This window comes from Apteryx mantelli, chromosome Z (assembly GCF_036417845.1).
Source record: "Apteryx mantelli isolate bAptMan1 chromosome Z, bAptMan1.hap1, whole genome shotgun sequence".
Classification (NCBI taxonomy): domain Eukaryota; kingdom Metazoa; phylum Chordata; class Aves; order Apterygiformes; family Apterygidae; genus Apteryx; species Apteryx mantelli.
The window spans coordinates 87,906,798-87,922,674 of NC_090020.1; the positions used below are offsets into that span (position 1 = coordinate 87,906,798).

General features: G+C 54.8%; 1 protein-coding gene across 1 annotated transcript; it reads left to right on the plus strand.

Annotated features, from left to right (window-relative positions):
• Nucleotides 1–8,504: 8,504 nt before the first annotated feature.
• Nucleotides 8,505–14,033, plus strand: GRP (gastrin releasing peptide). The gene is made up of 3 exons (XM_067316064.1): nt 8,505–8,670; nt 10,114–10,364; nt 13,687–14,033. Exons 1-3 carry the CDS (start codon nt 8,505–8,507, stop codon nt 13,738–13,740), a joined length of 471 nt encoding a protein of 156 aa, XP_067172165.1. The 3' UTR covers nt 13,741–14,033.
• The last annotated feature ends 1,844 nt before the right edge of the window (nt 14,034–15,877 follow it).

A 15,877-nucleotide genomic window follows, 5' to 3' on the forward strand; every position in this document is an offset into this window, starting at 1 on the left:
TGCTGTGCCGTGGCTGTTTTGGGTGCTGCTGAATGCAATCTGCACTCGCGCATCCCCATCGGCAGCGCTCCTGCAGCCTGAGCCTTCCCGAAGGCACGAGCTAGCTGGGCACAGGATCTCCCACCCTCGGCGGGGAGAGAAGAGCAGGGCAAGCACCTAGTGTGCAAAGCTGCAGGCGCAAAAGCATGATGGGCAACGCCTGAACCCTTCTCTGCACATTCCCAGCTCTTCAGCTAGCATTTCCCACCGCCAGTCACTGAAATTCTGGTTTGTGGCAATAAACGGGCATGAAACAAAACTATCTGAGGGTTTGGGATGTCTTCCAGATCCAAGACCATCCCCAGGTTAAATCTTTCACTTCTGTAATCATGACACCTTTTAAACTGTAGTAGACAAAGTCTTTTTCGCAGTGGAGAGGAAACAACCTATTACAATTGGTTAATCACACCTCTCTTTTTCTCAGGAAAAAAGAAAAACAGAAATGCACAGATGTGCTGCATGTGCTTTTTACAGGAGATATGCTTTACAGTTCAACCTAATGTGAATAGTCTGGCTTTCTAAAAATAATGCTTGTATTACTTTGAATGTTAATGTTATCACCCAGCAAGGAATGGTTTTAGCACTCACCTCTTTCTTAATGTGTCAGAGAGAAGATCATTCAGCTTTTTGCCAGCCTTTTCTGTTAATCCCACATTTTTCCAAATCTCTGTCTCACTGACGTAGAGATCCAAGGCCGCTGCCTAGAAGGCAAAGAGAAAAGGTGCCAGCAGCCACCACAGCTCTCTGTCAGTGCTGAAATGATTTTGGGTCCTCATCTATCAATAAGGACTTTGTGCTGTTTTCAGGGTTTAACTGATTTTGTTATTCTGGTGCAAAAGGCATAAGTGAAGATGTAAAAAAAAAATAAAAGGCCCAATGCTGTCACTGGGCTAAAGCACTGAACGGGTTTGCCCCAACCTGACTAACTCGGCACGCTCGGATGCACCGGGATGCTCCCGAGCGCCAGGAGCAGGCCGACTCCGTCAGGGCCCATCGCAGCGGCCGCTTCCCATGAGGCCACTGGCAGCGTCCTTCCCCCAGCGCGCGGCGGTGGCGGCACTGCGCTGGGCTGCTCCGGCGTGCTGCGAGGTGCCCAGCATCCTGCCCAAGCAGGACTTGGGGCATGCTCTGCAGAAGCAAGGGACAACCCCTGGCCGTGTGTATGCTTTGATAGGTAGAAGTTATACGTGGGGCTGACTAATAAAAAAACAGTAACTGGTAAGATCCTGGGTGGTTTTGAGGCATCAGAGGGTTTTCCCTTTTCTACAAGTGTAACTTCTTGAATTGCTTGCTCTGCTTCCAGGCTGCCGGTTCCCCCGTGTTCAGGATGGGTTGGGATGAACCTGGATCTGGTGACCTGCTCACTGGAGGTGGTGGGCTCCCACGGTCCCCATGGTGGTGGTGGCAGGTTGACCATTCCCGAAGCCCAAGGGCAGGTGCTGGGTTTCGTTCATCCCCGGGGTCCGGCCCCGCAGCACCCTCTCCAGGGAGCCCCCGCGACGGGACGCGGCCAGTGGCAGGCGCCGATCGCTGGTGTTGGGCTCGGCCGTGTCAGCCAGACGTCTCCCTCTGTGTTTAATCAAGATAGCGAGCAGCAGCGATGAAAAGGACATTTTCCTCTGCGTGCATAAATTTTATCAATGTTTTTTGCAGATCTTGTGGCCCAACGCAAACAAGATGTAAGCCACCTACATGATAAAAACTTCAGCGTGTTTCTCTGTTACACAGCTTGGCCTCAATGAGTATAAACCATCCTTCCTGCGTCATCATTCACGCCCAGATACATTGCTTTTGTACTCAGAACCAAATTTGCCTTTCTTTCATTTGTGCATGAATATGATACCAGCAGAATTCTCTCTATATAAATATATATATTCTTTATCTTTATGGAGATGCATACAAATCTGATGTAGACGTAGCCAAAGATGGGACTTTGCCTGAATTTTGAAGCTGTTTGAAATCCAGCCCTCTGTGTGGGTTTGGGTTTGGTGACCAAAGAAAGAGCAGCGGTGGGCAAAGCCTCGCTTGCTTCGTGATCCCATTACGACTTCGGGTTCTAGTGCTGTGAAAATCGTGCTTGCGAGCCCTGAATGAAAACCTGTATTTTACAAATCTGGAGCCAGAAGGGCTGGGAGCGGCGTCCCTGCGCACGGGCACCCATGCTGCGTTGCGGCCGCGGTGGAGAGGGGGGACCCAGCTGGGGCGTCCGGCCCCTCCATGTGCCACCGGGACGTCCGTGCCCACAGGCAGCCCAGGGCTGGGGTGTCCAGGCCGGCTCCCGCTCGGGCCCTTCCTGACCGCCGGCCCTTTGCCCCTCAGCCCCGCGCGGCCTCCCCGCCCCAGCTCTGCGCCCGGGCTCGTGCTGCGCTCCCCCTGCTCTGCACCACACACGGCGCTTGTGAATTCAGCAGCAGCAGCTATATGTGGAAGAAAGGCGGCATTTGGGAAGAGAACTCGTGGTTTTATGTTTCCTCAATGCCTATTTTCCATAGGTTTAGCTGCAAATTAACGAACGCGCAGATGAGTCACCTCCTTGGGTGCCGCACCACGGCAGCTGCAGGCGGCGCGGGCAGCGTGCCGAGCAGCCGAGCCCGGGAAGCCGGGCGCCGTCCCTGCTGGTGCGTCCCACATCCCGGCGCCCCTCAGCCGGCAGGGGCTCGCTGAGCCCTTGGAGCCACCAGCACCGCGTCCTGCCGGCGCCTGTCACGGCTGACGCTGAGCCCGGAGTTGCAGGCGGAGGGGAAGGGGTGACGGTGTGTGTCGGGAGCCGCGTGCACATGCCGCCCAGGTGTCCCAAAATGCCCTGTTCCGGGGTAGGGAGCTACGCGTGAAAAATAATCACGAAGCGCAAGCAGAATCGCTGTGTTGACCTGGCCCCTGGAAGGGGACGTCGCACCCCAGCTCCCCAGATGCGGAAGCGGAAGCAGGACGGAGACTGTTCCTGCAGTGGCCGTGTGGCTGAGGCATCCCGGGTGCCGCCATCCACCTGGGGAGTGGTTCTCTGCTGCGCTTGGCTTGTGGTCCTGGATCCCCAGAGGAGGAGTCCCTCTCTGTGGAGCAGCAGAGCCAGGACGCTCCGGGGCTGCTCTGTCTGCTTGGCACAGCACGGCCGGGTGGGAGCAGGCAGCACGGCACGGCATGGCACAGTATGGCACAGTACAGTATGGCACAGCATGGCACAGCATGGCATGGCATGGCATGGTGCAGCACAGTATGGCACGGTACAGCATGGCATGGCACAGCATGGCATGGCACAGTGCAGCATGGCATGTCACGGTACAGTATGGCATGGCATGGCACAGCACGGCATGGCACAGTGCAGCACAGCATGGCATGGCACAGCATGGCATGGCACAGTGCAGCACAGTATGGCACAGTGCAGTATGGCATGGTATGGCACAGCACGGCATGGCACAGTGCAGCACAGCATGGCATGGCACAGTATGGCATGGCATGGCACAGTATGGCACAGCACAGCATGGCATAGGCACGGCACAGTGTGGCATGGCACAGTGTAACGCAGCATGGCACTGCGCAGTGTGTGGCCAGGTGGGAGTGAGCAGCATGGCACAGCACGGCACAGCACGGCATGGTGAGGCATGGCACGGCACATGGCCAGGTGGGAGCGAGCGGCACGGCGCAGCCAAGCGTCTTAAGCTGCGCCTCGCTAAATAAACGCTCCTCATCTCACACGGCTCAGCCACCGCGGAGGCGGGTAGCTCCTTCCCGGGAATCGCCCGCGGCTCCTTGGGACCCGCTCCCCGGAGCGGCTGTCTGGGCTGTTTGCAGAGCGCCGGCCCCACGGCCGTCCGGCACCTTCGGCATTTGCAGAGGGTCCCTCAGGCACCAGGGCTGTTATTGCACCGCCGGCGGGCTTAAACCGCCGTGAGCTCTGCGCGTACGCTGCAGCCGCCTCCAACGTCAGCATCGCCGCGAGCGACGTGCCGGTTTTTCCTTTGTTTCTTTTTATTTCCATAAAATCCGCCTTGCTGATAGAACAACCAGATTTGCCTAAAGTGTAAAGAAAGCAAATTAAACGGTGTTACTGTAATAATAGCATTTAAAACACGTTAAAGTTTTCCTGCCACGGAGCGCAAGTGTCGTTCACTGGGCCATGGGGATAGATACACGAAAAGTAAGAAAAATGTTTTAAAACGAGGAGAGCTGTTTCCTGAAGTTCAAACACAGATTTATGTTAACAGGAAGGGAGGGAAGGGAGAGGTACGAAGGCTGCTGCCTCTTCCTCTGCCTGAGGCATGGCCCCGGTTCGGCGGCGCCTTGAGGGACCCGGCCCGGGGCTTCCTCTGCTGGAGGGGCTGCAGGCGGCTCAGCCCTCTTGCCCGGCTGGAGGGCGGTTGGGGTTTTTACCCATTTTACCTGGTTTCTCACTGTTGCATTGCTGCCCACTGCTCTTGCCCAGTTTCTCCATTTATGTACGGGAATAGTTTGGTGTCTCTGGTTTGGGTTGGCTTAGTTTTAATTGGACTTTCTGGTTTTATTTGCTAGGGACTGGGTTACTCTGCTCTGATCCTTTATCCATCTGGTGTTGGCTGGAATTGCTGGGACAGTTCAGCCTGGTGAAGAGGAAGCTCCGGGTGGGGGGATCTTATCAACGCTTATGTGACGGGAGGGTGTCCGGAGACCTGGCCGGACTCGTCCCAGCGGTGCCCAGTGACGGGGTGAGAGGCAACGGGCACAGACTGAAACACAGGGAATTCAGATTGAACACGAGAAACTTTTTTACTGTGAGGATGATCAAACGCTGGAGCAGGCTGCCCAGGGAGGTTGTGGCGTCTCCATCCTTGGCGATGCTCAAACCTGCCTGGACATGGTCCTGGGCAGGCTACTCCGGCTGACCCAGCTGGAGCAGGGCTGGAGCAGGGGATCTCCAGGGCTCTGGCATCCCCAGCAGCTCCATGGGTCTGTCTTCCTTTGCTGAACCGTTAATTCACGTGCTTGTGGCCCAATTCTGTCCGTCACCCCACAGACGACGAGCCAGGGCCCGCGAGGCACTGCTGTCCCTGCAGCCAGAGCTGCTGGCCGGGAAAGGCAGGCGATTAGAGGAGCCACGTGCTGGCCCGGGCCAAGCCGGCTCCTGCACGCGAGGTTACATGAGCCGGGAAAGCGGACGCTAATCCTGCCTGTGAAAAATCCATCGGGGTGTGCAATTCCCGGGGACGCAGACACAGCGGACATAGCGGGGAGAAGGCTTCCTCCTTCACTCGCCCCGGCGCGCGAGCCGCCGCGGGACCCGGCCGGTCTGCTCATGCCCTTCCTTTAAGGTCGTGAGCAAGCAGCGCTGCCCGAGCACATGGCTCCGCCGGGACATCCCACGCTCAGCGACACGGATGTCGGTGCTCGGCACCACGGGCAGGACCGACCGCACGTGTCTCGTGCCCCTCGTGCCCCCTGTCCTTCGTCCCTCGGGGGGGAGCCGGCGACAGCAGCGTCCCCACCACCGCTCACGGCCGGTCGCAGGTGTCCTGGCGCCGGTCGGGCACCGCCCGGCTGCTTCGGAAAGCTGCAAGCTGCCCTCAGCACTGCCCAGGGATGCTCGAGTCTCCTGAGGGCTCGGGGCTCACTGCAGTATGGGCAGGTTTTCCGTCAAGACACACGTGCAAATTACAGGATTGCAGATCTTAACAGGGCCCGTTGCTGTCGAAAAGCATGGGAATTGCCTTCCGTTGAAAACAGTCGATGCAGAGAGAAGACTCTGGTGGTGAGTGCCGGTATAAGAGCAAAGGAAAAGATAAAAAAGATAAATAGGCTGGCAGAGACGCTTTACTTGAGAAAAATTATTGGTTTTCTTCCAGAAAAACAGAAGAATCCTCAAATTGATTTTTTGTTGGTTGCTCGCTTCAAATAACCCAGACTGAATGTTTAGGGGAGGTTTTTTTTGTACTTGTTTATGACAAAAACCCTGAAAATATCTGTTTTTTTCCAAGCAAAAACGCCCCTTCATTTGAAAAGCCAATGCTAATTAAAAAGAAAGTTCAAATCCAAATTTGACCAGCTCTGTAACTTAGTATTTCTCACTGTAACTTGAATGCCTAAAGGGCAAAATAAATTAAATTTTTATTAAGTCCACAGTACAAGATACAAAAGGGGAAGCGCATAAGGAACAGTCTCAAATTAAAGTAACCCAAGACAGTGTGAGATGAGATTGAAGGCAGAGGCATGTCCTTTAGTACGCGGAAGGAACTAAGACCTGTTGTATATATATACTGAACACGAGGAAAGTTTATTTGTTTGCATGACTTTTATGGTAAATAGACTGAGGACTAGCTCGTGCAGGGGCGGCCATTTCTGGGAGCGGGGCGGCCTCATGCCGCCGGGCCCGGCTGGACGGGGAGCGGGGGGCGCGGAAGCGGCGGCAGATGGACAGATGGACGGACGGGCCGGCGAGCCGCCCGGACAGGCAGCCGAGGCGAGGAAAGCTTGTTGCGCTTTCGTTTTGCTTCCGCCAAAAAAGGAGAGTTTCCTGAATTTTCAGTTTCCTGCCTCGAACCGCAACGAGCAGTTAGAGTTTCCCTGGGATGGCAGCACCGCGTTCGGCTGGCCACCACGCAGCCCCCCCGCGCACCCAGCACCCGCAGCTCTGCCGCAGGTGGCGCAGCGAAACTCCTGACCGAGGCATGAGACTCCTACTGTGAATTAAACAAGAACGCGTAATTAATAACCAAAATCAAAGAATGAATCACGTTAAGCAGTAAAAGAAGATGCAAAAGCTAACACTAAACAAGGGAACAATTTAGCTCATACAGTAGGATACACAATTGACTTCGAAAGTGAGTGTACTAAATAGTGTGCTCATAAAGCAATTAGGCTAATTCAGCTCCGTGCCAGTTTCCATGAGGAAAGGGATCCGGGTATACTTCAGCTCCGGTTACGCAGGTCAGCCGAAGGCTCTGGCAAACCCCTCCAGCGAGCTCTGCTAACGTCCCTGCTCCCCGAGCACCGTTCCTCGGGACAGCAAAGCCGTCACGTAAGCTGAGCCAGTTCCTCCAGACGCCATCCCGCGCCTGTTCCCCTCCGGGACAAGCAGCGCACCAAGACGCTATTGCCACCTACCACTTACTCATCCGCCGTCGCCTCGGTGGGACCGCTCACACGCCAGAAGTACACGTTCGAGCGCTTCACTCCTTCACGGCCCTTGCAGTCCTCCATTGCCCCCACCAGTGACTCATCCGTCCTTTCCGCTTCGCCATCTCTGCCCTCTTGCTTCACGACAGGAATTCTTTCATTCGTTAACTGTTAGAAAGTTGGACAGATCCAGGGGCCTTGGAGCTCTGCAAAGTGTACAGGGTTTCTGTGCAAGGCAAGGAAAAAGTCCTGTAAATGTGTGAATCCCATCAATAAATACCTGTGACAGCAAACACGTGAGATACTGGAAATTAAAAGAAACTCTTTGCACAAGATCATCTCTTTCAGTGAGCTTCACATGATACTGTCCTTTGAGTTTTGTCATTTTGCGATGATTTGGCCAGCTCAAAAAATAAGTAAGAACGCTGGTTCAAAATCTAATTTTTTTCCTCACAAGCTTTTGCATAACGTTGTCATCTTGTTATTTTAGTTATTTAGAGACACAAACAACTTCTGTGGACATGTTCATGTTTTCTGTATGGAAGAGAGATTCATTTTAACTGTAAAATTCGGAGAAGTCCTTCCTCCAGCAGAAACACAACCGAGTCACCCTGGCTCCCCGGCGCAGCGCGACACCGTTTCAGTGCACACATACCCGCTCCGCACCGCAGCTGGTGAGAGCGCGCAGCGTGGCCGGTGCTATCTATCTCCCCCCTCTCCTCCGCATTTGTCAAACCCACTCGTGTCTCCTCCGCTCGCGCCGTGCGGCCGCGTAGGGGCCCGTCCCTCCCGGCCGGGGCCGGGGCCGGCTCGCTCGACGGGTTCCCCGGGCATCCGGCCTTAGACGAGGGGAGACAAGGGGAAAAGAGACTTGTGAGAAGTGTCTGTTTTTCAAACGTAATCGGGAAAATCCCCCTGGCGCCACGCTGGCCGCACTAGAGGCCTGGCACCGAGGCGGGGGGGGAGAGGGACGGCGGCGCGCAGAGCCCGAGCCCGGGGCGCAGCGCAGCGGTGCAGGGCGCAGCGCAGCACGACGGGGCGCAGCCTGCGGCCGGGCCCTGCCGACGGCGGCTCCGCCGGGGGCCCCCGCTCCGCACCGCACCGCACCGCCCGCCCCGGCAGCCCGGGCCGCCGCCCCGCGGGGGGAGCCGCGGCGGGGGGAGCAGCCGCCGTCCGCGCCGCCCCCGCGGAGGCAGAGGGAGGCGCGGGCCGGGGGCGGCCGCCCCGCGGCCCCCGCGAGGAGGCGTCAGGCGCGGGAGCTCCGCTCGCGCCGGCCCCGGCTCCGTATAAAGGCGGCGGCGGCGGCGGCACCGCGTGGCCCAGCCCGAGCCGCAGCCGCAGCCGCAGCCGGCGCGCAGCGGACGGCGGCTCCCGGCGGCACCATGGGCGGCGGCGGCGACCCGCGGCGGCCCCGCGCTCGGCCCCGCTCCCTGCCGCTGCTGGCGCTGCTGGCGCTGCTGGCGGCGCAGGGCGGCGCGGCGCCGCTCCAGCCCGGCGGCTCCCCCGCGCTCACCAAGATCTACCCCCGCGGCAGCCACTGGGCTGTGGGTAAGTCGCCCGCGGCACCGGCCCGGCGCTCCCGCCCGCCGCCGCCCCTGCCCCGCTCCGCTCCGCGCCGCCCGCCCGCCGCCGTCGGGCCCCGCGGCCGCCTCCTTCCCGGGAGCGGGGCGCCGCTAACGGGCTCCCCTCGGGCGCGGAGCGCAGGGCGCCGGGCGCCGGGGCCCCGCGTCCCGCCGCGCCTCCCCGACGGCAGCCGCGGTGCCCCCGCCGCCCCGCGGCCACGGCGCCTGGACGGGGCGGAGGGCCGCGGCGAGCGGCGGCGGGGGGGCACCGGCCCCGCCGCTTCCACCCTCCAGCCCGCAGCGGCGGGAGCGCCCGGCGCTTCCCCGGCGGCCGCGCTCCTCGGCCCGGCGCCGCCCCGACCGTCCAGCCACGGGCCGCGGCAGCGCTGCCCGCCGCCGCCTGCCGCTGCCCCCTGCCCGCCCGGAGCGGCCCCGCAGCCCTCCGCCTCCTGCCGCCTCGCGCCGCCGGCCCCGACGGCGCCTGTCCGTGCCGGCGCCGGGGCGAGCGCGCCCCGACGGCGCTGCCTCAGCGCCCCGACGGCGGAGCGGGCCGCGCTGCCCGGCGCCTCTGCCACCGGCCAGTCCCGGCCCCGGCCCCGGCCCCGGCCCCGCGGGGGCGATGAGCCACCGGCAGCCCCCGCCGACAGCCCCGGAGCCGCCGGCAGCAGCCCCCGCGCCCCGGCCCCGGGCTGCGGCCAGCGCCGCCGCGCAGCGCCCTGCCGCCCGGGCCCCCCCGGCGCGGGGCAGCAGCAGCGGCTTCCCCCTGCCCTGGACGTGTTTGCTGGGTGCCTCCGTCTCCTGCTGCTGCCTTTCTTCGTGGGCTCGGGAGCCCAACCCAGGCCCGGGGGCGGCGGGGCAGGACGCGGCAGCTCCGCGGGCCCCGAGGCGCAGCCCTGCGCCCCGCTGGGGAAGGCTCAGCCCGGGGGAGGCTCCTCGGGCGCTGCCTGGACCCCCCTTCTTCCCGGAGCCTCGTTAGCCTCCTTCATGCCCCAAAGCCGTTCGTGGATTCATTGTGACTGACAGCAAAGCATGGGGCATCAAGGTGCGGCCACCTTAGCTCCTAGAACGGCACTGGAACACGGGCTTGTACTGGAGATCCCACATCCCGTGTCAGGGCAGGGAAAGTCTAAAACTGTCACCTCCTCCACCCGCTCCTTACTCCCGCAGATCTCCCCGGGTGTCCCTCCCTAACCCCAGGCAGAGTGCTTGGTTCGCTCTGCATGCTCCCAGCAGCATTTTCCCTGCCAATTTAGCATAAGAGACAGAGGAAATTACACAGTGACAAAATCTCCAGTCCCAGGTGTGCTTCAGCTTTGACATCATCTCATCCCCTTCCCTTCCCTTCCCTTCCCTTCCCTTCCCCAGCTGATCTTTGAACGATCACACTCACATCTTTTTTAATTTCATGCTACTGCCGTTGTTCTTACAGGACATTTAATGGGGAAAAAGAGCACTGGAGATTTTCCTTATGTCGATGAAGAAGAAAACAAGATCCCACTTTCAGCATCACCTGAAAATATCAAGCAGCTGGAAGACTATCTGCAGTGGGAAGAAATGTCCAAATATTTGCTAAGGCTGCTGGAAGGAAATGAAAATAAGAGTGCTCATATCTTAAAAGGAGGGCTTCCCTGGTACACCAGGAACACCTGGGAGACAGATGACAATAGCAGCTGGAAGGATGTAAGTTTATAGCAAAAAGATTCTGTATATTTAGCATTTGCTTTATAGTAACATATCAGCTTCCTCTAACTTATGGATTGTCCAGAAAATTAGCAGAAATATGTCTAATGAACAAGTCATTCAGTAAAAGTTAGACCTTACTCTTGATTACAAATTGTCCATCATAGATTACCTCTTTTATGAATTCACTTGCTACCGGGCGTGCGCTCAGCAAGCGTTAGGCAGATTTCAGTGCACGTATCCCATGCAAGTCCCCTGGTAGTTATTTTTTTTTCTCTTCTGGCACTTCATGCTCAGATGACCACATCAACACCAAGTTCTGTATCGACTCAGAAAAACCAAGCTAGTGTGAAAAGGACATGAGTGCAGGAGGGCAGGAGAAGGCAACGGGTCTTGTGTGTAAGGCTGCGTCATGTTAACTGTCTTCCAGCGTTGCCCGTCTGGCTGTTATTTTCCCGCTGTTTGACCTGTCGGATACTGCAGATCCGGGGATACAGCACACTGGGCTGGAGAGCTGCTTCCGCTCCCAGCTCCGCCTTTGTCCCATGCAAACCTTTCTTCCCCCCGAGGCATCGCTTTCCCCAGCAGATGATGCTGACCACTACTGTGGTTATTTTTGGTCTTGCAAAATGAGACTGTGGTCACTGAGGAGTTTTATATGTGCCTGGGACCCACTTCTTCTTCCCTTGAGTTAATGTACTTATTATCCGCAAGAGAACAAGACTTTGGAACAGATTTACCCCTATTATTTTGGAAAATCCTGTAAAATATACTTGGAAGTGAGGTTTTGCAGAAAATAATCAGGGTATAAATGAATTACCATGTAGCTTGCAGCATTTACTGGAAAACTCCTTTCTGTATGTTGCATCAGGTACAGTAATGGTGATACAGCTCCGGAATTCTTTGGGGTGGTGCTGAAATGGTGCAGAAAGATTAATATTCTCCCTCAAAGATGTTAGGTTTCCAGATGTTAGGTTTCCTCCTGTAATTCTACCGTGATGGGATGTAGTTACTGTTCCTGAGCTCACTTCAACCCTGGTCTCCCTCCTGAAATCCTGGCACAGTGAAATCAGTGAATGCTCTGTCACTGACTTGAATACGGATACAAATTTACCCATTACATAAAGCCACAATTTAGGTCTCGTACACCACTGATATGAATGCTGCCCATATGTTTCTTTCTGGCTATGGCTTTATGACAGTGACACTTACAATAACTGTGACTAATAGTATCTAAAAGTAAACTATTTATCTCATCGTTAGTTCTGCAGTGTGCAGCTATGAAATCAAGTTATATGGACGAATTCCATTATGCTATGTAAAAGGAGAAATATTTTGACTTCTAAAAGTATCTGGTAATAAATTCTACTTACTAAGGCTATATGTTCATTCAGTAAGTTGAGTCGTGCCCGCATGTGTATACTTTTATCCTAAATTAATTAATCCACATTTTTGTAGTTGGACATTGAACATATACATGGATTAATGAGATTATTGCCTTAAATTTCCAGGATTCTCCAGTGAGTGGTAAAAAATTCACATTTTTCATGTAATTAAGACATATGACAACCTGCAGAGCCCCATTTTGTGGTAGAACCTGTGATCTCTGGCATGCAACAATTAGTTTGTCTCCACCGCAGAGTAAAAGAGAATCATGACAGGAGTATGTAACTTGTGCTTTCCTGTGGTTGGACACAAATACATGATTATATGCAGGCTACTTAAGACACAATGTATTGTTTTTCCATTGGGCTCAGTTAAGTAAAAAGCAGGCATTTCAGAATCAAACTGTGCACCTTTTTGAGCTCTGCCTTCCAGGTGCAGAAGATCTGCAGGTCAAAAGGAATATGCTTTACTTTTTAGAGAGCTTTAATAGTTTCCTAAACATTTAAATCACGATAGTTATTATTTTTAATAAAGGAGGCATTGCTTGTTTATAAAGGTAGGAATCTGGTACATATGAAAGTCAGTGATACAAGTGCACAGTGATAAAAGAGCGTAAGCAACCTCTGGATTTTGGTTCTCCAGATTTTTCTGGATGCGATGGGTTCTGTGTTGCCCAGACCTTGGTTAGGCAACACCTTCATTTAATGCGCTGCTGTGTCACAGCTGACAAAGGTGCCCACGTGCAGGAGCGAGGGATGCAGGCACCTGCCTAGGCAGAAGGCGGCCAGGTAGAGCTGACTGATGGTGGTGCTGCAGTGGATGGGATGAGAAAGTTTGTACTTGGCACTGAATTCGTTCCCAGCCATTTGGTATTTGAGTTTGAAATAGGAACTCGTTCTAGGAGGAACGAGACGCCGTATTTACAGTGGGTTAGTATTCACTGCACGTTTGTCTGTTGGGTTGAGGCACTGAGATGTAAACGGAAAAGGTAACTCTGCTGTGAGCTGAGGGAATGACTGTCCCTGGACCGTTTCGGGACCAAGGGGCTGTAATTCTCATCATAGGCTGAGTGTGTCCCGGCGGAGATGCTCACCACGAGGAGTCTGATGTGTTCGCTCCCATCTACTGAACACAAGTGAAGACAGGCTGCCTTGGAAATAAATGTACTCGTGAGGGCTTTATTTCATGGACTGTGACGAATTTAGTTGATCTAATTCAAAATTTAAATTCTGAATTAAAGATCAGAAGTTACTACCCCCAAAGCTGGAAGCTGCAGAAGGAAATACGGATATGTACTTCAGGTAACCGAGTTCAGGGTCTGGCTTGTTAGCTCAAATCCATCCGGTGCCTTATTCACCACTGATGCTCACAGTGTGCAGTTCTCAAGAATAAAAGGAAAAATTTCCTTCTAAAAAACTGGCCCAGAAAGGGGAAAGTGCTGTGACATACAAATAGTCAAAAAAGCCAAACAGAGATGGGCAAAATACTTCTGAGACAGTGTGGTGCGTCTGAGCTGTCTTCTTCTGTTTTCAGCTAATACCAAGCAAATTAAGACCTTGCCTGCTCTTCATTCAGCAAATAAGTTACTATTAAAGTAGTTAAAAATCAGAAGGAAAATCTTGCTTTTGCAAGTTGGCCCAAGTGTAAAAATAAGTTGAAAGTAAACTTCAAATTGTTTCTGTGCCTTGACTTTTTAACACTAATGAGACATTATATAAATGAGATGGCAGGCAGAATTACTGGGGAGAATGACTTTCCTCGTACTTTGGCAGTCAGTTATTAAGCTAACCAAAACAAATGGGGTCTGTTATGGGAAGATTATTAGGAATGTGTTTGTTATGTGAATACGCAGAGCAGTTATACATTAGGCTTATTAACTTAGTGAGTGACTTTTGTCAGGACCGCTCTATAAATACTATTCATCTCTTTTTATTAGATGATGGAGTATCTGCTTCAAGTTGTGAATATGAAAGAAAGCACTCCAAGTTGAAAGGTCTCTCAGCCTTGAAGGAATGAAATAATTTCCGTAAGAGACTATGTTTCACAAGCACTTGATTGTATCAGATAACCAACAAGGTTTCTTTTCTGTAAACAAGATTTCCTTTGTGTAAAATACCTAAATACACATATTCTGGTATGTTCCAGCATCGACTAAACTCTCTGTTTCGTTTTCAAAGTTGCATTTTCTCGCTTGAACTGCTTTGGTATACATAATTGTCAAGGAAGGGTCTTCCAATTAATTATATGACTTACCTGTCTAATCAGTTCATCTCTTAGTTTGAAACTACATGATTTTTCAACATTCACAATAAATAATACTAATAAAAAGGCTGAGTCTATGCTTTTATCTGAGTTAAGAAAACGGCAATATCGGCTGTGCCGTAGCTGGCAGCAAACAAGCAACAGGATGGTTCATTTTTCACTGAATGTCTTCTCGATCTTGAATCGCTCCCTGGTCTGTAGTTTTTTTCTGTGAACTGAAGGTGACACTGTCTTCCCAAGGTTTCTGTGGGCCAAGTGCAGACAGCGTGATGCCCACGCTGGAAGCGGAGAAACCTGCTGGAACAGCCTGCCTCCGTGTTTTGCGGGGCGGGGCGGTCGGGGAGCTCGGCATGCCCCGCGCCCGTGTGTGCAGGCCTGCGGACGGTCGCGCCGTGGAAGGCCCAGATCTGGTCTAGATCCCACGGGGCAGGACAGACCCCACGGGGCAGGACGGGACCCCACGGGGCACGACGGACCCCAGAGGGCAGGACAGACCCCACGGGGCAGGACGGACCCCAGAGGGCAGGACAGACCCCACGGGCAGGTCGGGCCCCTGCAGACCCCGCGGCGCCCCGCAGCGCTGCGCGGCCCCGGCAGGCGGCGCCCTCGGCCAAGGCAGCGGCGCGCGCGGTCTCCGTCGCCGTCGCCGTCGCCGTCGCGGTGGCGGCCTGGCGCAGCCCACGCGGCGTGGCAGGGCGGTCGCGCCCCTCCGCCGGGCTCCCTTGCCTTGGAGGGCAGCGCTGTGCGTTAGACGCCAAACTGCTGTCCCCACGCGAGTGCGGCGCGGATGCACGGGACTTGTCCCTTTGATCCCTCGTGAATGCCGCGTTATGCAGTGTAATTCCCCTTTTCATTCCTTTCAGCAATTTATTCCCAAAGCAGAAGTAAGGTGAAGTGAGGTCTACATAATGTCCGGATTTATATTCTGTAGCCCCCTCATCCAGCCCTGCAGGTCTCCTAGGACGAAACCATGGAGAAAAAGGCACTGTAGTGCCGATTGGGAATATAGTCAGTAAGGCTGTAACTGAATACCTGCGTGCTTCGTTTTAGATTTTCTGGGTTCTAGAGTAAATCCCATTTATCTCAGTGAACATCCCAATCTACGGCAGCCAAAGGGGCTACCCAATGCATTTAACTCCTGTCCCAGAATTTTATAACTCAAACGAGCTGATCTTTCTCCTTTTTGCATGTCTCTTTATGTCCCTGTCTGCCTTCTTGCCCACAGACACTGCAAGGCCTTGCCGGGAGTTAGGATTAGCTCTTCAGAAAGATCCCCCTGCTCGTGCGGTGTGCCAGTCCCACCTCCCTCCCAGGCCCCCCCTGCCCTCCTGGAGGAAGGACGTACGAAAAAGGCCACGTAGCGCTTCCCAGGTGCATTTTGGGCTCTGCCATCAAGTCGTTTGATTGGACTCAATGCGGCACTAGAGTGGGACAGTTATACCAAAGAAGTCCTTTGCCAGAACAGCAGAAGAAAAGCTCGTCAGAGGGATGATACAGGGAACCCTAGAAGAGCGGGGAGGACTCTTTCCTGGGGAGAGGGGAGGGCAGGCCCTCATTTCCCCGGTGAGGCACAGGTTGCTCACACCACACAGAGACCTTGCTCAGTGCGCAGCAGTTCAGCCAGTGCCCCACAGCCGCGGGGTCCTAGGCCATCCCTGGAAGCATCACGCGCACATTGGAGTCAGGCATCCCCTTCTCAACCTTGGCGGCGAGGAAGGAAGAGCGAGGAAGGGCTTGAGCAAAATAAGAGGGACACTAGGCAAAGGTGCTGGGGAAGCTGGCTCAGGTTTTCATGTGGCCAAAGTCACTGGAGTGAATATGTGCATATGTTGCACACCCAAGAAATAAAGCAGAAGAAAGCTGGC

Coding starts and splice junctions, on each gene's coding strand:
- GRP (XM_067316064.1), top strand. CDS start 8,505: ATGGGCGGCGGCGGCGACCCGCGGCGGCCCCGCGCTCGGCCCCGCTCC. Junction 8,671..10,113: donor CGGCAGCCACTGGGCTGTGG/GTAAGTCGCCCG, acceptor TTGTTCTTACAG/GACATTTAATGGGGAAAAAG. Junction 10,365..13,686: donor ACAATAGCAGCTGGAAGGAT/GTAAGTTTATAG, acceptor TCTTTTTATTAG/ATGATGGAGTATCTGCTTCA.